The 26006-nt window shown below is 27.1% G+C and overlaps 1 protein-coding gene across 1 annotated transcript; it reads right to left on the bottom strand.

Moving 5' to 3' along the window:
- Positions 1 to 1573: 1573 nt before the first annotated feature.
- On the bottom strand, positions 1574 to 12800 carry LOC145841149 (uncharacterized). Its single transcript, XM_082948520.1, has 6 exons — positions 12441 to 12800; positions 11144 to 11382; positions 4868 to 5036; positions 4406 to 4553; positions 3608 to 4150; positions 1574 to 1677 (listed from the first exon to the last, which is right to left on the bottom strand). Exons 1-6 carry the CDS (start codon positions 12798 to 12800, stop codon positions 1604 to 1606), a joined length of 1533 nt encoding a protein of 510 aa, XP_082804646.1. The 3' UTR covers positions 1574 to 1603.
- Positions 12801 to 26006: the final 13206 nt, after the last annotated feature.

The following is a 26006-nucleotide window of genomic DNA, read 5'->3' as shown; positions in this document are numbered from 1 at the left end:
TCACAGCAAAAAACGTTTTTTCAAGGACGATTTGATTAAGTTTAAATTAATTTTGATATATATATATATGGGATTATGGTAAACAGATTTTGTACTGCACTTAATCAAAAACAAACTACTCTACTTATTAGTAAAAAAAGTGTTTAATTGTTTTTTTTTAAACCAAAAGTTATTTAACTGCAAAACCTTAAACTTTATGTGCCAATTAACTTTTGTTTAAAAATATAACTAAGCGGAAAGATTTCTTAACAATCTTTAAATAATTTTTATAAACTATACTTACGTCTTTTTATTAAAACAAGCCTATGCCTTTTAAAATTTGATAATTTAACTAAACTTTAATCCTTAACCTTTGATAAGTGAAAATTTTTTTGCTTCAATTACAAAAAAAAATTTGAGTTCAAAACTTGATCTAATATTTTTTAACAAATGAAATTTTAATGGTTTTCAAAAAAGTATAAGTAAAGTAATAAATAATCAACTAATTTTACTTATTTTCACGATTTTTTCCTCCAATGAGCGGTCTCGGTTGTGTGCGATTCTAATAAAGCTTATCTTTGAAATCTTATATAAACACATTTGTTTTACTTATAGTAAACACGCAGAAATGATGGCTCAAAAATTAATTAAAAGTCCGTTTTCGTCACGTTTTCGAGTTAAAAATAGACAGAGTGCTTTGTACACCTAGTTAACCTCATAAATTATTATTAACTTATTTGCTTGATTAATGTGAAAAATAAAGCCATGATAGGAGTTAAATAAAAAGGATTCTGATAAGCTCTAGTTTTTATACAAATACCTAATTAATTAAGAAATATTATCGTAGATAGCTTATTTGTGTATAAATTTATACATCCATAAATCAAAGTGACCGTTCATTAATCATAAACTGAAAGTATTGAACAAGAAAGTATAGTTATAACTGTACACAGGTCAAAATATTTACCGATGTTAGATTTTGAATTTATTTTTTTAAATTATATTTTTTATTAACAACACAAAAAAGTATTTATTATGAGTTACATACTAAAGTATGTGATAACTTTAAAGTGGTTTGTTCAAGATTTTTGAGTTTTGGAAACAAAGTTTCGATTTCCGTAAGAGTACATCATCATAGTAAAACCTACGTTAAAAATGTTCTTATTTTTTTATTTGTACATGTATCACAAGACTAAAATAAACAAAAACTAATTTTGTGGTAAAATTTTATTATCAGATATGGATATAATATAAGAGCAAAGAAAGAGAATTTACTATGACGTTTCCATGGGTGAAAAAAGCTGATAAATACATTTTTTTACAACAATATACGTAAATTTTTATTGACAAAAAAATTGCTGGTTTGTTTCAAACAGATTAGATACACTTTTTACAAAACTTTTTACTGAAAGAAAAAATTAAAAGAAAGATTTTGATAAGCTACACAAAAAATTATGCTAGTACAAAAGAAAAAGGACAATCTTTACAAATGCTAAGTTTATATGAATTAAACAGTCAAAACTTGATAAAAGATACTACAAAGCAATGAATCCGCAGTTTTTCTCCAGACAAAATGCACTCTCGACAAATTAGTAGCTGATGTATGTAATTTGAAAGTCTGCCTTTAAAGCTGCTGTATTTGGTTTGACTGCTTCTCTTGCTCTGTTGTCACTACATTACTATGTGCCTCGCTTGTGTCTAACAAAAAATACGAAATAGTTAAAATTTGCTGAAAATAAATAAAAACAGTTACATATTGTAAGTGTTATTATTATGGTCACGGATAACATAAACTTATTGTGTATTTGTTTAATTTAAAGATATCGAAAACTTATTATCTCGGAAAGTTGAAAAAAATTTGAAAATGATGTTTTACTGTGTATTTTATCATATAATTTGATTAATTTTCTTTAATGCCTAAAGTCTTTTATTAAAAACTCTCTTCATTTAGCTGCTAAACCCTACAGTAGTTGTTGATCAAACTCGAGTATCCTGTGCACGTTTTAGCCTTATGCACCTATACAACGCGTGTCACCGAGTCAAAAGTGCCAGGCTTATGATGAATTGCACAAAAGTGACAATCAACCCCTATAAGGACCATTAATAAAGAGCCTCGCAATTAATTAAGGATTTCGCCGAATAACGTCCACGCTGCAAGTTAGCTGCGACTTAATTGTTTTTTCATTCGGCAGCAAACGAAGAGAGGTCAACCGATGATCGGGGTATTAATTCTGCGGCGCACGATTTAAATACGTGACTCGGTGTACGAGGAGAGCGTGTGAAAATAAAAAAGTCGACCAATTAAAAGCAAGTTTGTTGTGAACACACGACTGCAGCGCAGCAGACTTCATTTTGTTTTAATTGTTTTAGATTATTTATTTTGTAGGTTATTTAGGATGATAATTTTTACCGGTCTAAGCACAAAGGCCCGTTTGTAAAGCACAGAGTATGTTTAGATTAGAATAAACTTTGTCTATAGTTTCAAAAATAAGTTTAGTAAAACTTAAAAACTAACCTGAGACCATACTTAATGTTTGAAATAATTTTTTACTAAAAACATTTTTGTAACTAAGAAGGAACTTTTGAACGAATTTATTTGTAAAAAGATGCTGTAGTTTATCATAAAATCTTATAAACGTTAGTATGCTAACGTTTGAAAATGAAATATATTTTTAATAAAAACATAAATATGAACCATTATAATTTCTATCTTGTTGTAGCTCTAAGCAATATAATAACACATTTTGAAAAAAAATTGTACTTAAGAAAAACAAGAAAGCTAATAATTATAACAATACAAGCAACTTATAGTTGTAGTAACTGCTTAAAAATATATAAATTGCAAAATAGAAAATCGTGTTATCTTACCACATTATATTCAAATATATTTAACTAACAAGCCCACTTACCACTATAAAAACAAATAGATACTGTATACAGAAAACTCTTAAGCCTATCGCAATCGTGATCATAGATTGGAAATAATTTTATTTTTGTTGCTATTTTTCGAGTGTGCGAACATAAAACCACTATGGTTTTATTGGTCAAAACAGTAAATAAACGTAATCGGCTTATTAAATCGGCCTTTTAAATGAAATAAGCTTATTTCCAGCTAATCTAACGATAAATTGCTGAGACATTATTTCATTTTGATTTCTATAAAGTTTTATTCTACAATTGAAACGGTTTTTAACCACGATTTTATTATGTTTTGCAACATATAAAGTTACGAAACAATAAATAAAACTTTGGAATTTTAAAACCAAGTATTTTAAGTATAAATTCTTACTTTATAATTAGAGCGTGCAACAGTAAAGTAGAATTAGTTTCAAGATTGAAATATTATTTTAAGTTGTTTACAAGTTAACTATCTTTAACCATTAAGACCTCAATATAACAGAGTAGTATGCGCCGTTTTTATACTTTTAACCGCTTATTATACAAAGTAAAACTTGCTTTACATCAAGAAAAAAAAAAAGCTTTTTCTTTATTTTTTGAGCAAAATAAAAGTGAAGATTTTAAAACTTTACAACTTTTTACACATGTAGATATATATTATATATTTTTATATTCCTAAAAATTGTTTATAGTGTAAAAAATGTCATATACAACTGATGTTAAAGCTTACGTATAGCCGTGTATTCGGTGTTGAAACTCTGAAAGGGCTGCGAGGAAACCTCCTTGCTTCCCGTTGTTACGTCATAATACCCGTTTGAACTTGATGACGTCATGTGCTGGTAGGAGGAAACCGACTCTGAGGAGTGAGGCGGTGGAGGGTAGTAGCATTGTGACGTCATGTCTGTGGTTGGCGGGAAATACCCGGGATAGAAACCGTGGCGTAGCGGTTGGGTGGAAACGTGGGAATTCCCCATTTCCGGATGTTCTGATTGGTTGTCGTGTGTTTTGAGGTAGGAGAAAGGGTCGCTGGTGGGAAAGTAGGCGGACTTTTGGCTGAACTTGTCCCTGGCCATGTCCAACGGGGCCGACTGGTTGAACTCGGTGGTCCTGGGAAATTCGGGGGCCGGAATGTTTTCCTGGGTAATCTGGTACCCGTTGCTAGGCAGGTTGCTAGGGAGGCCGACCTCCTGCTTGGTAACCTGGACGGTCGGGGAGGATTGGGTGGGAATTTCGAGGGACTTGAACTCGTTTGTGTCAACATTTGTTTCTGTTTCTAAAATTTATTGAACTTTAAATCAACGGTTTGCATAAATTAATCTAAAATTTTTACTATTCAAAATTGCAAATATTATGTAAACAAATATTTGAGATTATATGACACATTTTGTAGTTTTAAAAAGGTACCAATTTAATAAAGTCAAAACAGCTCAACAACGAATTTTTCGTATAATTTTAAGTTGTTATTTTAAAATATTTACTATCTTAATAGAAACTACTTTAAAGCGTCGATTGTGAACTTAATCCTCACCTGTTACTTCTGTGGATTCGTCTTCAATTTCGGTGACTTCAACGTCATTATTCGTGTTCGATTCTCCGTTTGTTCGGTTTTTCGGTACCCATGTCATTTTGTTCTCTTTCTTCAACCTTCTTCTTGCATTTGCAAACCAAGTTGATACCTGATTGTACCGAATTAACTTTTACATTATATATATTAACTTTAGACATGTAGTACAAAATTGATTTAAAAAAAAATACTTTTTTGAACAAATTTCTAAGAATGCTAATGAGTTGTTGCTTAATATATATGGCTGTTTATACTTCAAGCCTATGTTCAAAATTGTTATAAGAACTTATATTTAATACTATTATACTACTTTGTTTTATGGATAAACAGTTTTGTTTGAGAATCTAAATTTCATTTTGTTATGAACTTTATAATATAAATTTCAATCTAATTTAACTTTTAATATAATTCTATATAAAAACAAACTTGAGTTAGTGTCATCTTTGTAATGATTGCTAGCATGATTTTCTCTCCCTTGGTGGGATACGGGTTCTTCTTATGATCTTGTAGCCACGACTTCAGTGTGTTGGTTGACTCTCTCGTCGCGTTCTTCCTACGAACTCCGTCACTCACCTCCATACCGTACCCTCCGCCCCTGTTACGTCATAATAAATACTACAAAATGTGAGTTTATTAATTAACCCTCTCCCTGTCATGGTATGATGTGTCATAATCTAATAGTTTGAATAGACTAAAAGTTCTTAAAATAAATAGCTATTAGATAAATATTTCTGTTTTTTTTTTGTGTTTTCGACTGTCATATCTTAGTGTGTTACGTCATAGGGAAACATTAGTAATTTAAAAGAATTAAAAGTTTTTAAATGCACAGAAATCAGGTAGCCAACTGCTTAGTTTATATTTTATGATTCTGTAACTAAATTATATACAAATACTTTCGTTCGTTAATCATTTATGGTAATTGTTAAATAATACAGCCAAGTAAATATCAAAAACACATGTTATTTTAAAGGGGCTTATATAAACTAACTTTTAGTTAAACTAGTTTATCAGTTAAGCTTTTTATTAATAATACTTTCTTCTAATTTATATTAAATTAAGCTTTAAGTTCTTTGAAACATGTCGACATTTTCTAAGTACAAGTTTTGTGTTTGTTTTATACTCACACAGTTTAATAAATTATTAGTTCAAAGTGCAGCATGTAAAACATTTTTATATTTACAATTTAAAAGATAACTTTAATTTAAATTCAAATGACACATTCAAATATGTTTTCAACAAATCAAAGGTGTGGTATTTATTAAACCCCTTGCCTTGACAACCGCTTGCTTTGAACTCTTTGAATTTAATTAACGCTAAAAATACAAATTCCGCTAATTGCACTCAACACACTCGAATGTGGGAACTTCGCGTCATTAAAACGACGGGTGGACATTAAGAAAAAAAATCAAGTAAAAAATATTCCGTGACGGCCAGTGTGTCCACTGCAGTTTGTTTTGAAAACATTATACTTTTTTAGTTTCTGTAATTAACATCTGATTGGGCTTCTGGGAAAGAGACCGCCTCTTCAGACCGCAAGGAGATTAAAAACAGGTGGGCAGAATTTTTAGTTTGCTTTTAACTTTTATCGCTATTTGGAAAGAGCCTTAGGTTATTGTGATGATATTTGCGTGTTTTTATATTGGAATAAGAACTTTTTTTTAATTATATGCGTGCTTCTTAATTACTTTTGACAAAAACTTTCCTTAAAACATGTTCTACTTTGTTAAGCAAAGCTGACATTTTCCATCGATTTGCTTTTCAAGTTTCATTTTATGGATATTGTGATATAAAAAACTGAATGTGACTTTTATGTGTTTTAAAAGTTTTTATTAGAGTTTCAAAATTATAATAAACGTTAGTTTAAAGCATCAACCAAGATCGTGTAAAACTAATTATTAGTTTTTCTCTATACAATTTTAACTTTTACTAGTGAATGTGCTAAATTCTAATAAAAATCCTGTTTTATAGATTTGTAAATTGATAAAAAGTTTAAAAATCAATTCTTAACTAGTATTTATCTAAAAATATGAGAAAAAACAATAAATATATTTAATTGTAACCTTCCTCATAATTTAAACTCGTTTTATGCTTTACAAAAGCATGTACTATTTTTGGTTAAAGGTATTTGCTAGTTAACATTTTATTTCTTTTATACTAAGGAATTAATCCAAATAAGTTATTACTACAACGCGATTTTCCCAAGTATTAACCACCGGTGCAAGCTAGTAAACAAGCCGGCAAAAAAGTAACGACTAATACAAGCAAGTTTACATTGTATGTTAACAACCAATTTGTAAAAAGTGATCAGAACATTTGTAACCCATTGTACACACATGTATTTCACACTTGTATTGTACTTGCACTTACACGAGTATTTTACCTGCGTACACGATAAAACATGTGTCGGCCATTTTGCTACAAAGGTAAACTGCATTTAACACAGGTAAGGTTTATTAAAGCATACGAGCTAGAGTTTTGAGAATAAGTACACACGTTTAATAACAAAAACAAAGTTTTGAATATCACAATGAACGTTACTTGGAACTATATTGTTCTAAGAAATTAGTTTGCGTAGACTTCTTAGTGGTGGTCACACTGTGCTTATTTCAAAAAAACGTGTTTATATAAATGACAGATAACTTTTAAATTTAAACAACAAAGAAGGGAGCTGTTATTAAGATCTAGGAAAAAACTGTTAAGCAAAATATGTTGATAAAAAATACTTTGATAATTAAGAACAGTATGCCTATATATTGGCACATAACTACTTAATTTAAGCCCCTTAAAAAAAAAAAACGTTTAAAATATTTCTCAAAATACATTGATGAAAGAAGTTGTTATCTAACAGCCAAGATTTTTTGATAGAAGAACTTTTTGGGTCAACACACTTTGCTTTAATGTCCTTATCAAAGTATTTACTCTTTGCATGTACGGTAGCGTTCTACATAATTATTTTATCATTTTATCGAGAAATGTATTTGTTCGAAAAACTTAATGTTATTTGCTTGCAAATATTGACAATAAAAATAGCTGATTTGAAGTTATCTGCGATTTTAAAAGTTGAAAGCGTGCTGGAATGATCAAAGTTTTGACTAAGTAAGAAAACATGTAAAATAAACTTTTTTGTACTGAACAGTAATAATTTGCATAAAAAGTCTGTATTCATACTTGATTTAGTTTTTTAAATGTAAATTTTAAATAGTTTTCGGTAGTATAGAAATTTAAGGGTTAAACAAACAAGTAGAATAAATAAAACAGTTTTTTAAAACATAAAACCTTAACGAAAAAGTAAAACATATTAAAATACTAAGTTAAAATTAATCTTATCAAAAAGCGATGGAAAAAAATCTTTGAAATTAATTAATTTTTCAATATAAGTAGACCCATAAAAAAAACTAAAAAAGATTGAAAAACATAAAATTCTAAACTAAATGATTTAAAAAATACGTTTTGGATAGAAGAAAAACAAACATTTGAAATTGTTTTTTAACACAAACACCCCTAAAAAAACTGCACAAGCTTTACTGATATGCCACCCTGCCAGATTAAGCCCGTCAGACGAATGTATTTGTTAATTAATCCCTTGTTAATACCTGCTGTAAGATAAGCAGTATGAATCAACAGTCTGTAGGATGAGATTATCAAATGAGGTTTCGTTTATTTGTGATCGGATTAGCGAGTTGACGGGTCGAAAATTTGATTCTCTTATCTAATAGACGCTGATTTTGTACATGAAGATTTAAAACTTGAAAGTAAAAATTATGAGTTAAGTTAGCAATGGTTTCTTATAAAGTCGCTGTTGCTTAATTTTATTAAATTAAAGTTTTTATTTTGTGGCCTTTTAGTTGATTTTCAGTTTTTTAAAAGTGACAACAGTATATTTTACGAGTAAAATTAGAAAAGAAAAATATAAAGATAGTGCAAAAGTTAGCTGTATAACTATGAAACCCTTACTAACTAATTTTCTTTTGGGCAAATAATTTTGTGTAACGTAATCTATTTGAAAGTCAAACAAAACATTTAAACTTTTTAAGCTTTTATGCCAATTATACATAAAGTTTTCTAATTTGAGTATGTAAAATGAGTCAAATATAATTTAATAGTTTTTTATATACTTTACTGTTTAAAAAAAATAGTATACAAAGCATCTTTAAACATAAACAAATTTATTATTTTCCTTTTTTATTTAAAAGAAGTAGTGCTGTATGATATTTTTGCAATAAAATCACTTCAAAATCAAAAGCCAGTAGGTTCATTAACGTTTTAAAACTAGTTTTAAGAATCTAAAATATAGTTCAATAAAGTTAAATCATTCTACCAGTGAAATACAGTTTAACTATATACTCGGTTAAATTTTTTTTATTATTACAAAAATTGTCTATTCTATATCGCTTGAAATAAGAAAAAACATTGCATAAAAAATAAAAATCGGTGTTTTTAAAACTATTTAAAGTTAAAAAAGTTTAACCACTAAATACATAAATTTTAGAAGTGATAATAATTCGATTGCCGACTTAATACAAGCAGCAGTTAATTGCTGAAGTATAAAACGGCCACTGAACACATTATACAAATCAGACGATATAATATTAATTAAAAACTGGAATTTAAACTAAGATTGACGTAATACACAGCTCATACGCGAGAGTTAACAATGCCTTACAAATTAAGTAAGTGCAGAATCAAGCATCAAAACAATTCTATTATTACATCACAGCAACGCTGCAAAGCTGCTGAGCGTCGCGCGTAATTAGATTAAAGCTCGGTTGTTGCGAAAACTTAAGTCCAACTTAAGAAACTCAAAGAAGCTAAGTTTGCTTTTTGCCAAAATTCTGGCTGCGAATGGATGCACGTCATACTTATATATACATTTAATTAATCAGTATAAATAGTAATACACACATTTTGCATTGAAACTGGCTGTCACGTTCTTTAGATAAACTTTTTTTAAACTGTGTGTGCTTTGTTGGGTTTTGTAAACATGAAACAAGTTTGTCGTCTCTACTTAAAAGGTTATTGATTAACCTGGTGTGTATGGAGAAAACAAAATGAAAACTGTAAAAACAAATTAAAGTGTGTATTTTATTTTAAACTTTTTACAGAAAAAACTGAAAAATATATAAAAATTTAAAGTTATCATCATAAGCTATAACAAACTTTATAAATTATTAGGTTTTTTTTAGTGTAGCATTAATTTTTTTCTAAGTGTTAGAAACGAAAGCGCAGAAGTAGTTATTTCGGAAGCTGCCTACTACAAAGGTGAGACTTCAGCGAGAAGTAGGTAATGACAGCTTGTTTATTACCTACCTGTGTGAAGTAATACGAGAGTTGGCTGCTTACCTGTGAAACTTGGCATACTACCTGCCAGGTTAATTAAGCGCATTACATGAACACCTACATTGCGCGCCATTTTCGATGTTTACCTGTGTGCTCATCACGGAAGCATTTCATACATATAAACTATCTATGTAAATTCAATTAAGGTGTCATAAATGTTTCACGTTTATTCATTTAAGAATACGAAACTTAAACAAAAACATAAGACATTTTTGAAGATTCTTTTGCGTAGTCCTTATAACCAAGTTACTAGCTTTTTTAACTTAAATTAAGTTTAAACACGGTAAACAAAATTTAGGGATTTATTTAAACCAGTGTGTACAGCAAATACATAATTATAACAGATAACTTCAAATTTTTAGCCAATTTACCATAATTAAGACTGTCAGACAAAATGATTAATTGTATATTAACTTAAAAACTATTTACAAAACAATTTAATAACTTAAGGGTAAAGAAAAGAATGATTATACAGTAAATTTCGTAGAAAATTTTGATCTTTTATTCGTTTTAAAAGAGAAATTTATTTAGGAATAGCTAAAATTTCTAAATTTCAACAGTAATTTACTCTAATTTAAAACGTTGGTAGCGTTTTACAAGTTTTTTTTGTTTTCTTCTAGTTTTAATAACAAATTTTCAACAAACTGTTTAATCAAAGCATTTTTTAAAGTTATACAATCAAAAGATCTTTAATGTTCTACTAAAAAATTGTTTAATCAAAAATTTTGTAAATTAAATCATTTTAAAAACCTGGCTTAAACAATAGATGTATGTAAGAATAAATAAGTATTTTATGAGATTTTAAAATTGTAGTATTTCAAGCAAAGTTAAAACAGTTTTCATATCTACTACAGACGATTTGTTTAAAATAATTGAATAAAAATTCAAACATTATAAAACAAAATCTTTTATTTAGCAACATGTTTTACTTACACTTAAAAGTTTTAAACATAGTTTACTTGTTGTGTGGACAACAAGATTAGACATAATTTATAGTTTAAACCCTAAATACTATTGTTTCAACTTAGCTTTTTGATTAGCTTTACCCACGTAAGTTGTGATTGTGGTTTTTTTTTATTTTTATTGAAAAGTATCAAGGTAGTTTTGAACTTGGCTTAAAAGTTTAACCTGCACCATTAAGGTTAAACCAGGTTTAGCACTAGTTTCTATAAAACGTAGATACGTTTAGCTATTAAACTTTCCAAACTTAAAACTAAAATTGCTAATATAATTACAACTTAATAGATGATACACGTATTGTGAGTCGCAACAATAACATGTTTTATAGTAACCTTTACTACTTCAGTACTTGTTTAACTCAGTAAATTAGTTATTAATAAAAAATAAACAAACAAGAACACTCACGTTTCGTAATGCGGTTGATAGGGATTCTGAAAAGTGTCGTAAGCGTAGTATGACGTGGGCGGGGGATGAGCCTGATAGCTTGTTGAAATTCCTGAAGGTATCCCGCTTGGTATCCCCGAAGCTATTCCTGAATGAATCACTCCGGGTGCGGGCAACGCACCCGGCGCCCCGATAATTCCCCCCGAACCAGGGTTTGGGCCCCAGATGTCTGCGCTTGTCTTCATTTCGTAGTTGCCACCCTGAAAATATTGTTTCTAGTGTATAACATTTGCTACTAAAACTTCTAACAGTTTATAGTGTTCAACACACAATTGCAGTTTCCAACAGTTTCTAAACACATTTTCAAACATTCAACAGACAAGATAGAGACGAGGTCAATGTTTATTGATTATAATTGAGCTGCGAATTAGTTCTCGCTGAAAGCTTAAACCTTTGATTTATTGATATGAGCAATAATCCCCTTGTTAATCTCAGCGGCCATAAACTAAACACTTTGCGTCACCAAAAAGCTCACTCAATTGCAAAATTAGTTTAAATTAAAAAATTAATAAAATTGTTTAAAAATTAGTTTTTAAGCAGTTCACTCATTATAAAAGTTGTCTACAGTATACTTTCAGCAAACAAAAAAACTAAATACAGTTTTTAAAAAGTTTACCAAATACAACTAGTCACTGAGTTAGTTCTTAATAATGTAAGTTAAATATAAGACAGCTTTTAGCTTACAATTCTAATTAAACATATTGACTTAAATGTTATGAAATTACTTTTTAACTTGTCTATAATTCAAGCATGATAACTGTACTTATCCATTGAAATGGCAAAAGTATTAACCAAGTCGTAGACGTTTGATATATAATAAACTTAAATTACTTTATAATGCCGAAACACATCAGTAATTAAAACAAATCTACTTAAGACACTAATATCTTAAAGTATTAACGATTAAATTCTGACATTATCGTTTTACTTGTTGTATTATCAAATTTGTTTATTGATTTATCAGATAATAAACAAGTTTCAGCATATATGTTTAAATATATAACAAAAATTCAACTCATTAAGCATTTAATAATTAAAGCTTATAATTTAATTTTGTTCATTTTTATATTATGAAGGCTCAAACATGTTTATAAACATTTAAAAAACACATACTTTAATATTGTTATCTTACAAATACTGCATGGCTTTGCGAATTATTTTCTTACTAAAAATCACTGCGCAATAAATTAGTAGGAATATTAAAAAAGCCAACGAAAACAAAACTAACACATTTTGAAAGTTTTGAAGCAAAACTCACTAATATTTGAGGTTGAGGAGGGATTGTGGGGTTCAACGTCGACGGAGGGGCGAAGGTGCAGGGGGGAGGAGGGAAGTACCCTGGAGCGGGATTGTCAACCAGTGGGGAATGCATCTTGTACGGGGCTTCCCCAAACCTGTCACCTGAGGGTCGGTTGCTAGGCAAACTGGTGGTTGTCGGGGAGAACTTGTTAGGGGGGAGGAAGAAGGGGGACTGGTGGTAGGAGTGGGGAGAGAGGTGGGTCGATGAGGGGGAGGTGGCGTTGCTGCTTGTGACGTCATTGTTGATTGTTACGTCACTGTACGATGGTTGTGGTATTATGACGTCACTGGCTGTGTCCATCTTGATTGCTTGGATCATCGCTTTAAAGTTTTACAAAAAACCTTTTAAATGTTTTATTTTTAACATAATTACGATAGAAATATAATGAAATAACAAGTTTGAATTAATTAATCAAAAAAAACATTTAAAAATAAAAATAATTTTTTATTAGGATCACAATAACCTTTCGAAAGTTTTTAAGTGTAGTATGGGTTTAAGGAAAATGTCCATAAATTTAAGCTAGAAAAATTTGAAAAAATTATTGATTACAAGCAGGAGGTTTAGAAAAACATTATTATTGTGTTCACTAGGGTATAAAAACCTTTTAATTTGTGAACGAATAATCACAAAAAAATGTTTATATAATAAGTGGGTGCTTTAAGCTGTTTTGTTTAAGAAATACAAAGCGTTGAGGAAGTATAAATATTAACACACCTTAAAATTTTTAAGTAAAAGTAAACATATAAATGCAAAAGTTGTAATTCCTAAATATATTAAATTGTTAATAAGTTTTTGATTAAATAGTATACGAAAAAATAAAAAAATAATTTATCCGATTAAAATTAGTGTTACACGATTATTTAATATTACATTTTTAATAGTAAGTTTAGCTTAAATATCAATAAAATTATAACACGTAAAGTTTTTTATTTTAGTCACCAGAAAAAAACCGAAGATTCGATTCATGTTATGTTTAAGTTAATCATCAAGAATTAGGAAAAGAAGCAACTATGTTACTATATTTTATTTTAAAATTGTAGTTGTATACAAAATTAATAAACAACTGTTTCTTTTCTTTTATAAATTTATAATTCTTCGATAAAACCTACTTATTTACTAAAGTATTTTAACTGATAAATGGACTAAAATTTACAAAAGTAATAAACTGTGTAAAACTTGTAGAAAATAAAATAGTGAATATTTATAAAAATAGACGACAGTGTCAAAAATTATAATTTGTCGGGGTTAATTAGCATAAATGTATGATATAATTAAATTAGCAAGAGTTATGAGTGAATCGATAAACGTCGCATATTGCTTTTGTTTTGTATCAAATATTAGCAGTTGTAGCTGTGAAATGTGAAAAGTAACTTGCTCGTGATTTCAAAGAACAAATACAGAAAGGATAGTTAATAAGTCTTTTGAAATATTAGTCATTTTTATTGTGCTAATATGTTGTAGAAATTAGTTATTACATATATACATCATAAATTTTTGACATTTACATTTATAAGTACAATTTAAATTTGTTCTTTATTTGGCAGAATAATATAAAACTTAATATACAAGTAACATTTGTCATTGTAACTTTCAAACTACTATTAAAACGATAAAAAAAAACTTTGAAACAAATGTTAACAAAAACTTACTTATCCATTTATTTTATTATAACCTAAGTTTCCTAAATTTTTTGAATCATAATACACTTTTAAATGTGATTGGTTTAAAAGGGTTATTTAAAATTGAAAAACATCAATGATTAAAAATAAGTTTTATACGAATCATAATCCCTTAAAACGGCTAATCTAAACTTTAAGTCTTTAAGACGCACAAATCTTACTATTTAAAGCGACTCATTTTAGTTTGTGATGAAATCGTTTTATAAAAGTTTTTAGTTTCTTAAGAAATGCTAAAACCGTTTTAAAATAACTTTTAAACGCAACTGCATCTATTTTACTGTCAAAATTTTAAATAAAACATTAGTTTCATCGAAATACTAATAAACTATGACACTTAACCTTAACATACTTAAAAACTTACACTTTTCTGCAATACCATCTTAAGATCAGGAACTACTAGAACTAAAAACTAAAAATATAGACATATCAATAAACTAATGCTAGTAGAATTAATACTCGATACTCAGTGAGACGACGGTTTAATGCAGACTTTTATATCGTGTCTTGTCCCTCGACTTTTTCTTATGCTTGCACTCGCGAAAAAATCCAAGTGTGCTCTCTATCACTTTTAGCGGTCGGTATTGAACGATTTTTCGTATGTTATAGTACGAATTTTGTTCGATAGAGCCGTAAGTTTGGTCATTGGTCAACTTTTCGTAAATTTCATAAAACCTTAAAGGTGGCATAAAGAGTTACTTACGAAACATTTTACTTATCGTTTTGTCAAATTTTTTCTTTTCGCTTAAGCTAAAAAATGTTTGAGCTCGCTTGTTCGAAAATTTGATTTTATTAAATGGATGCTTTGAACAATTAAAAAAGTTAAAAATTTGTCAACATCAATAATTTAAATAGTATCGTAACTTGAGCATTTAAAAATTTAGTTTGTTTACCTGGTATATTTTGATAAAAAACTATTTAAACAAAAGTATAAACATAACCTTTGTTAAACGAAAATAAAGAAATTCACACTATTAAACATATTTTTTTATATTTATAAATCATTATTTTGTTTGAAATATAGCGTTTTAGTACTTTTCAAACGCATTTTTAAAGCTTAACGAAAGTTTCATGCGAAAATGCTATTAATGTGTTGTTGATAACGAATTTGAATAAGTTACTATAGAACATTAACCTTAAACATAAAATCATAAAAAACTAAAATCATGATTGTGTCTGAAAACTCCTTAAGTTTTGTAGATTTTACATTAAACATTAGAGATATCTTTTGCATTTACTTTTGAGTAAAGTTCGACTTTACACGAAACTAATAGTTAGCTCCTTAAAAGTTTACACGAATTATCAATATTATTAAATGAAATAATAGAGTAAATACTAAAAGATTAAAAGAAGAGATTATTCGTATGGTACGACAATTAACAAGTATTCTTTTTTTGACAAAATATTTATATCAATAAATGATCGTTTTTAACCGTAGTTTTGATAAAGTCAGAATTAATTTATAGTAAACGGTTATACATGTAGTTTGTGACCGAAATCTATCCATATAAAAGAAAAAAAAAACTAGTCATCAAAAAAAGTATAAAGTTTGTAAAATCAGCTTTAAGACTTAATAAAGTGTAAGTTTAAAACTTTTCTCCAAAATGCTTTCTTTTTGGTTAAAATTATTTAGAAATTATATAGCATTTGAAAAAAAATTTTATAACAAAAGCTGAAGTTAAATTATTTAAAAAATGAAAATTATAAAAATAGTAGAAAAACTGTTAATTTCTTAAAAAGTTTGATAAAAAAACTGAACTTAAGTTGCAGACAAAGCATGTGTACTTTAAATATTCTTCAGATTAAAGACTTAATTAAATTTACCTTTTTGTTTCGAAATATATGGTTAGCTGCTGTAGAACTATCAGTGTTTCTAAGTGAAAACAACAGTGTAGTAAATAGTAAATTTGTACTAACCGAGTTTCTACTACAAACAAAAAATTCAGCCATGCTTGGTATAAAGGCCGCCATAAACAATAAAATCGTGCAAAATATATTTAGCTTCATATCGAAATTTAAATATCGCGATATTTCCGTGGGAAATTTTAATTTTGGTGGGTTCGTACACCACGTCATGAAGGATTAAAATAGAGTAATTGCACAGACGATATGCAGCAGTGACACAAAAACCATGCCCTCATTTTAAGCGATCACCCATTAATCAATTTGTGTTTTTGCTAAAACACAGACTACATCGGTGGTGATTCCAATTTACTTTTAATTTCTTTTCGGTGAAAGAAAAGTTTTTGATAGTTTGTTGTTGTCACAATTTTACTAGACGCTATTTATTTTCTAATTACTTTTTTTCTAGCTTTTCTTAACATTTTTATTTTAAAATTCATAAAAAGGTTTAAAAGTTTTCAAAACTAATCTTTTAGATGAATAAAGGCTTAGATTTTATTTTTTGTCGCACTTCTGATACCTATTCTAATAAATGCTGGTGTTTTATTGTTTCAATAAAGATTTTTTTACTTGAAAATTATTCTTGATTATAAATTTATAAATTATTTTACGAAAGAAAAATTGTTTTTTATCTCAAAATGTTTACTAAAAGTTTATGTACTTTTCTTTGTTGTTAATTTTTATAATGTTAGTATGTTAATAATTAGTAGAAAAAAAGTGATGGTTTTTATCAATACAAAGTTTTACTAAACAAAGATTAGCAGTTATATAAAACTTCTTTTTTTTGTATTCGTATTTAAAACTTCCAAAAGAACTCTATACCATTTGCATAAAATACTTTAAAAAATTCTTCAAAATCACAACGATTTTGCGTATAACACATTAATTACCTATCCATTGTTTTCTAACAAAAATTGACAAATTTTGAGAAAAATAGCCTTCATCATAAGAAGCTTATTGGTTCGCGTTATGACGTAATAAATCAAAAATCGCGGTTGAGTTATCACCTATTGAACCGCGCATCAATTACCTCTCACGTTATTGATCAGTGTGTTGATCAGAACTGAAACTTCCGTCATACTTCCACACCTCTTGATGAATTTCATTGTTCATCAGCCGTGATGCGCAATATTTCACACATTACCTCGCGAATGAGGTTTAGGAAGGCGTATTGCTTAAATGCGAGTTTCGAATAATTCAATGTGATTATGGTGTCATCTTCCACGCAACCTTCATAACTTTTAATTCTTTTGTGTTTTTGTGCAAGCAGAATCTGCTAATCAGTCTTGGTTAAAATAAGTAACTCGATTTTCATATTTACTTGAAAGTTTTTGATTAGCTTTTGCTTTTTAGTTTGCTTGGCATAATTTTTGATTTTCCAGCACAAGTACACAAAATCATACTTTAAAATGTTAGAACTTTAAGCAAACTTCATTTATGAAAATATAATTTTTATAAACTGCTAGCTTAGTAAGATAAAACCGCTACGTGACTAATTTAACTAATAACCCCTAAAAAAGCCTTAAAATATCTTATCTTATAATTTTTAGAACAATACGAGTAAAAGTTTATAGCTGTTACTTAATTAAAATTTGTTGCAAAAATAAACAAGTTTATTTATAGTGTAAAGTAGCCAGTATAGAAATTTTGATTGGTAAACTCTGCAGAATTAATTTTCATCGAATTACAAGTTTAAACAAAGTACATACAAGAACCAGCTGTCTTTTTTAAAGTTTATATAAACAAAACATACTTTCTCCTCTTTCTAATGTTTTGTGATGCATTATAATTTTATGTTGAATATATTTTAGTAAGTTTTAGTTATTTCTGTACTAGAAGAGTTACTAATTACTAATACAAAAAAAATAGAACAGTATTTATAAATTAAAAGTTTAATACATAATAAATATTAAGTTAATCATACAAAAAAATATTCTATAAATTCAGAAAAAAAAAACATAACTTTAATATTGCCTCAAACGCGACAAAACAGCTGTTCTTTTGATGTCGCATATTTTTCGTCTTGTAAAAAGTTTTTATGTTTTTTCTAATGTTTAAAAAAAATAAAAAAACAAGTATATAAAATGAATACAGAACTAGTAATAAACACATACATAACTTAAATAAAACACTATTTAGTTTCAGAAATAATGTTAGCTTAACCTTCGAAAAACAATAACAAAAAAAGTTAAGGAAAGTCTACGAAAACACTTAACTATAACATTGTCTAAATCGCGTCAGTTAAAATTTCAAACTTTATATATCATTTTAGTTAAAAAAAGTAACAATTTTTATATAAACCGCTAAACTAATTTTAAAATAACAATAAAAAACGAGTTATGCAAAGGTCACAAACCACTAACTTAAACATTGTCTGAAATGCGCCAAGTTTTATTTTTTGACGTTGTATATCTATCGCCTTGTCAAACACTAATCCAAATGCATACTGGATTCAAATTTCACACGCCACACACACGGAAGCTTCTTATTTGAAGAGGGTTTAATTTCAGCTAATCCAATTCCTACTGGCTGCTGTAATGACACCGTTGACAGGTTTTATCACGCATAAAAGAACCCGTAGATTGGTTTTTATTGTTAAAAAGTTACTCTTGTAGTTGTTGATAAAAAGATTTGTACTACAACCGACTGTTTATGATTTTTATCAGTTAAAACGTAAGTTGTGTTAGTTGGATTATTAGTTGCAGGTAAAAGATTAGATTCGTAGAATTGACACACGCAAGCGTGTTGGTTGTACGTATCTTACAACTTTAACATGAATTAAGTGTGTACTAAAAGTCGTAAAAACATTTAAGTATGGTATCAAAACTTGAGAATTGATGTAAATTTAACTTATTAAAACCAATGGTTTTAAACTTTATTACAGCTGTGTACCTTAGAAATTAAAATATAAAGTTATGGTTAACAATTTTAATTATTTTTATTTGAAAAGTACTACAATTAAGCTTTTGTTTTAATTAATTAAAATTAATATTAAAACCAATGGTTTTACAGTTTTATTACAGCTGTGCACCTTAGAAATTAAAATATAAAATTATGATTAACAATTCTGAATATTTTTATTTGAAAAGTACTACCATTAGGCTTTTGTTTTAATTAATATTTAAGAATCCGTTTAATAATTCCAATATCAAACTAAAAAAACTAAAAGCATAAAAACTACTTGTATAGAAGTAAATTAAAGCAGAAACAACTGAACTTTTGAGACAAAACAATATTACTCAATCTACTTTTAATTCTCAGAACAAGTTATATATTTGTAAAAACGAACAGCGTTTGATGTTGATTGTGGTTGTTAAATTCGAATACGGATAACAGTCCGTTTATAACCAATAGTAATAAATAAAGTTTTTGGTAGTGTAACAATGTTTCCTGTTCAGATTTAAAACTTTTTAGTAAACTTTGTAAAACTGTTAAACTTAATCATTTAGTTTTAATTTTTGTAAGTATAAAAATTAAATGAAAAGTGAAGATTGTAAAGTTTTATAAAATTTAAAATTACCGATGTATAGATAAAACCTTAAACATTACTATAGGTTTTAATAAAAATTCAATTTTCTATCGAAACCCGAACACATTAGATGAACAACGACATGATTTTTTATCTTTACAAATATGTCTTACATGTGTACTTTAAACTAAATAAATTTATTGGTATATACCACGAAAAAACAAATCTTTAATATTTAGCCATTAAAAAGTTAACTAGTCATTTCCTAGTATTTTTTAGATAAATTATTCAACTGATTTAAATTTTATATATTTATCCATAAAAAACGAGTTTTACGAAAATTAATTAAATATAGTAATTTTTTTTTTACTTTTAAGTTTAATTAAATTGATTTTTTTAGTAATACATATAAATGCTTCATACATAAGTGTTTTTAAGTTCAAAATAAGGACTAAAAAAATTTTTTAAACACTAGGCTAATAAATTAAAAAAAAAATATTTTGAAAGTGCTATCATTAAGCTACAGAAACTTAAAAAAACATGAGAATTTTCTTAGTACTACCAAAGTGGAACTTGAAAGCTAAAAAATGTAAAAACTGACCATTTTAAAAAGTCTTAATTATGTACCAGGGGCGTAGCGTGGGGAGGGACACTGGCGCATGCGTGCCACCCAAAAAAAGAAAAATGTAAAAAAAAAAGAATGTAATATCTTTATCCTTTATAGCTTATTTTTTCTGCTTAATTTGCCTTTTTTCAACTATGTTTATATAGTATTCAAAAAGTTAAACGAAATTTTGAATACCAATTAGTGACAAGTTAGGAAAGTACATGTTATTACTCAATATACTGATTCGGTGCGTAATTGCAAATGCGCACCGATGTTGATGAAAAACTCCATAAGGAAAAATTTTATAAGTTCATTAACTTCATAAGAATTTAGACTCAAAAAGTACGCAATTAATGTAGCGCACCGCTGTAGTATAACCTTATGGCAGATTATTTTTCTACAAAAAGTTTACAAAAATACGTCACGCTTAAAGAAAAATTAAACAATTTTACAATTTTTTTTTATGCTACATTGTTAAGACTACTGCTAGTTTTCTGAACTTTATTTTTGTAAACATACAAGATAAGCGTGTCGGCCTATGAGAAATAAACTTTGTTTGTGATTTTTATTTTAAATAAATACAATCAAATGAATTAAATTTAAAAAGTATACTTTTAACTATTTTAAAAAGTTGTAATAAACTGTAATAACAGTTATAAGGTTGGTGTATTTTAACTTCTATGTAACTTTATTAAAACTATGTGCAATGAGGTGTTGTTATCACTGTTGTATTATATATTAAAGAGATTGATATTTTTTTCGTAAATAAAACAGATACTTTCGTTTTATTGGATATACTAATCTTTAAAGATATTAAGTTTACTATAAGTAACAAAAACAATTTTTTTTTAGTAAGTTTACATTTTTGCAAGTATAAGTAATTCTAATGAAATTTATACTTTTATTTAATTCTTTAATTTCGTAATATATAAAAAAATTTTAAAACAGTTAATGAACTTATTTTACTTAATAAATTTATTTCAATTATATTACTTATAAAAAGTTTTTTTATAGCTAATTACAAAAGTTTTAGTTTAGAGGATTTTTTGAGAAAAAATTTTGCGCACCCCCTGACCAAAATACCACGCTACGCCACTGTTATGTACTATTATTTTCAGGTAGAATTAAAGTAGAAACATTAGTACTTGGAAGTCAAAGTTAAATGCCTCTAACAATTTATAACTTCAGAGTAAGTTATGTTTTTTAATTTCTATTTAACGAAAAATTTTTGTTGGTAATAGTAATTGTTAAAACCTAATACAGGTAATAGTAAAAATATGATCAATAAATATCAACTAAATTATATAAACATATCCTGTTCAGGTTGGAGACTTTCTAAGACTGTTAAAATATCTAAAAAAAAATAAGCTAGTTGTAATTTCACTATTACAAAACAATACACAAAAGGAAATAAGTCTGAGGTTTTATACAGTTTAATAACACTGATATTTTTATCAAACCTTGAATACTAGCAAAGGTTCTAATACAAATTCAGTTATTAAAGAAAATTTTACATATTAGATTAACAACGACATATACTTTTACATTAAATAATTAGTTTAATATTTGTACGTTATTAACTTAAATTTTAATGTAGATACTTACAATTAAATTAAAAAAAAACTTTAATTTTTTATCCTTAATAATTTAGTTCGCTATTTACATGCTAATACCTTTTTGAGTAAATATTTATTGGAATAATGATTGATATATTCACAAAAAAAAGAGGTACATGTAATTGTTTTAAAATTTAAACTGTTTTTTGAACGACAAATAAGCGCTCAAAAAGTATGGTCTAAGGATCTAGTGTGCAAAAAATAAAATGGTTATTGAGTTACAGTGGGCCCAAATCGCGTTTAACTTGAAATAAGGAGTGATTTAATTTTTAAAATTCATACTTGTTCGATATTACAAACATCTGATTTCAATGTATTCTAAAGTTGTATCTGTTGAATTTTCAAAACAAACAAAAATCTAGCAAAATAAAAGTTATTGTACTTTTAGTAGTAGCTCTTATTAAAAAATAATTGCGCTATGATTTTTCTAATCATAAATATCTTTTTTTTTAAATAAAAACAAGATAAACTAAACTTATATTTTATTAGATTTCGCTTTTTAACAGCTTGTAGATGTTTAGTAGATATCAGGGGCGTCGCGTCAGGTGGCACACTGGAGCTGTTGCTCCACCTAGTAAAAAAAAAGGAAACATTAAATTTTCTATAATTTTTATATGTTTTTTTTATTGATTTATTAATAAACTTCTTGTCTTTTAAGTTTAACATTCGATCTTCAAATATTCGGGAAATTTGAGATGCAAGCTCAACGTGTGTCAGCTGCATTTTAAACATATAAAAATTGTCCATGCAGAAAGTTGTCGAAAAGCTTATTTTTGGAGCTGCATGGACTGCAGTGTGTTAAACTATATAATTATAATAAGAATACTTTTAGAACATTTTAAAGATTTCAAAGCTCAAAACATGAAATAAGTTTAACAATTTTTTTTAATAAATTTATATTTCAAAAATAAATTTGGCTCTATGTCATCGTCTAACGGTTCTATTTTCCGATAGTCAGAAAGTTAAATTGTATAATATTCATAGTTCAAATAAACTTACTTTTACTAAAATAGTTTAATGAACATTGGTTTCACTTACTTAGTAGAAATGAATTTGAAAAAAAATATCTTAAGTTTTATTCGTGGTTAGTTAAGTTTTTCATGTTAAAAAAAAACAAACATGTATTGAAAATACAAAAATATAGCCTCGATCATTTTTGTAGGTTTCGTTCTATTAGGTAGGATTTTAAGTTATTATTTTAAGTAGGAGTTTATAATAAGACAAAAATAAAAAACAAATTTTCTTGCTACACGTTTACAGTCTGAAAAACTAAAGTAAAGAAAATATTCAGACATCTTAAATTAGCTTAATTAACTTATTCTTAAAAAAACATGACATAAACTATCGAACTCTTAGAGTAATACCTTTTTCTTACTTGTTGTATAATTAATCAAAATAAACAGCTTTTCAACATTTTAAATTAAAGCAAAATAAGTTTGAGCTTTGTAAGTTTTTATCTTAATTAATATTATTTTTAATTAAGTACGCTTTGAAAAGGCATTGATATTAAATTAATCGTCTTTATAGTGTACTTAAAAACTATACTTATCAAGTTTAAAAAATAAATCATTCATATTAAATTCATAAAACTTACATAAAAAAATGCAAAAAAAAATTCTATACAGTTTAAGTTTCAAAACTTAAACTCGGCTGTACAGGTTTAATTAAAATGTTTAAAAACAAGCAACAAATAAAGCAAACCATCTTAATTTTTATTATTTTAGTTGTTTCTGTTTTGAAATTGTAATTAAATTTGAAATATTAAAATTGTAATGTTGTTTTGTAATAATCGTACTTTAGTAGGTATATTTATAGCTTGATCTACTTTATTACCTTAAGCACTAATGCTGTATTAAAACGTTCCCATTACAAACTAAAGCCATCAGTGTAGAATAAACTTTTTGTTTTCTTTTGCAGCCTTGACCTTTAAGTATTCGTAGTGTAGACATATGGTTAGTTTATTTATGTGTAATACAAAACGTTATAATTATTTTTTTAACTAATTACTTCAAACTATTTAAATATTGGCAGAGAGAGTATATAAACATTTAAAAAAAGTTTTACAAAGCCTTTTTGTTTCAGACTACGTGATATGAGTAATTATTAATATCTAGTTATTAGTAAAAACAGTAGATTTAAAAAATTTCTTCTAACAAACAGCTACTTTTCCAAAACGTGAAAAATATATTTTGGCTTATTAAATTTCAATTAAGTCTAAGTATCATACCAAAGTTTAGTTCGTTAAATGTTTAAATAATATATTCAAAAGCTTTAATTAATTGTACAGTATATTAGTCTACATTTAGATAAAACCTTTAAAACTATATTCGATTTTTTTTTCGTAGAACTTAAAGTTTAAATATTAGTTTTAGGCTTTTATTTAGCTTTTAGTTTACACTAAATAACTAATTTATTTTTTATAGCTTTAGATTACGATGAAGCTATAAAACCAGACACTGTTTTTTTAAACTTTAGAAGCATGACTTGTTTGTTTAATTTAAAACTCATTTTTTAATATCAGATAGTTTAGAATAATTTGGCAAATTCTATTTAAATAGTTAGTATAAATAGCCTTTGGAATATCAGAAATAAAAGTTTTGCAAGTTTTAAGAAATAACACTTTTTAGTAGTAAATTTAAAATAAATTTTGTTCGCATACAATTTTATGTATATATTGTGAGTAAAAAAATTTAAATTTGTTTATCAAGTATCACAGTCATTTCATTACTTATAACAATGTAATAACACCTTAGTAAAAAATAACGTTTTAAACAAATTCATAAAATAAATCTATTAGTCGCCAATGTTATAACACATATTTGAAAGGTGTTAAGGTTTTCTAAATATAAAACTTAATACAACTCCAAACATTAAGAAATACTAAAAATTTATTACACAAAGCTGACAGGAAACCGCTTGTTGAATCGTTACAAAAACTTTTTATTTGTGAGCAAAAAATAGTTATTACGTATTAAAGAAAAATATTTTTAGCGTTTTTTAAAATGAATATTTATTACCATTTAAAACCTTAGAAGAAAAATTCTTTTCTTATTGATTTAAGAAAATTCATAATCTATATTCTAGTTATTTTTATAGAAATAAAAGTAATTTATCGACTTGCTTTCATATTAACAATGTTTATTTAAAAGTAAAAACTGTAAATTAACTTGTTGCGTAAGTCGAAGTTGTACTTATAAAAAGAAAATATTAAATTTTTGTTACCTAACACTGTTGTTGAGATACTTTTAATATAAAGATCGATAAACAAACCTTAAAAGTACTTGTGAATGTTTTATAACACAAAATAAATACACAAGGAGGAAGTTGATATTTGTTTTTAAAATTTTACTACTTATAAAAAAGTTAGTTGGTGATTATATTACTTCATAAAACTAAAAATACAATTTGGTTAAAATAACACTATTATTAGGTAAATATAGTATAAGGTTAATATTTTTTTTATGTAACACAAATTTAAAAACAATATTAAAAACAATATATTACAATTAAAATACTACATTTTTTTTTACAAAAACATGTAAAAGATTTTGAACATTAAAACTGTTTTTGTTATTATACATTACAAAACTTTCAATAAAATTGGAGAGTAGTAATATGAAAGTTTTTATTCTTATTGTTTGTGTTCGTATAGTTTTAATTCGTATTAATATTTTCTAAAAACAAGTAACCGTTATATATTACAACTACAAACATTTGTTTTTATTCGTGAAAATAAACGGTTGTGTGAAACCATCTTTCTGCAATTTGTCCATATGTCCATTTCTTTCTGCGGCGAACTCTCTACTCCCATCATAAAATCGTTCAAACATTTTTAGCTAAGTTTTATCGCATTGATCCTGATGACCACAAGTTGGGAACCACTCATGCTATCGCCTTCACAAGTCGCCATCCTGATAACCAATTCTTCTCTTTTTTAATCCTCAGCCGTCGCAGCGTCCTTTAAACTTCCAAGGCTTTCAGCGCAAGGATAAAAAAGTCATAAAGATGTCGATGGTGAGAAGCGTTCTGGTTTCCCTGGTGATCCAACGTGTTTTTTGTTAGAAGCCCCCGATCCTTGGTAGGCGTCTTCTTGTTGTCTTTTTTATTTTCTTGCTCTTTTGAAAAAGTCAAAACGATCCTTTCGGCGGGATGAATATTTTTCTAGTAATCAAATGTATTATAATATAATATTTTAACATTTTTACCTCTACCTAGTTTTTACTTACAACAATTTATTTGTTCTTGTATCAAACT

Source organism: Thalia democratica, chromosome 7 (assembly GCF_965202585.1).
Source record: "Thalia democratica chromosome 7, ktThaDemo2.hap1.1, whole genome shotgun sequence".
Lineage (NCBI taxonomy): Eukaryota > Metazoa > Chordata > Thaliacea > Salpida > Salpidae > Thalia > Thalia democratica.
Note: the sequence above shows the minus strand (reverse complement) of the source record. Positions and strands in the feature narration are given on the sequence as shown.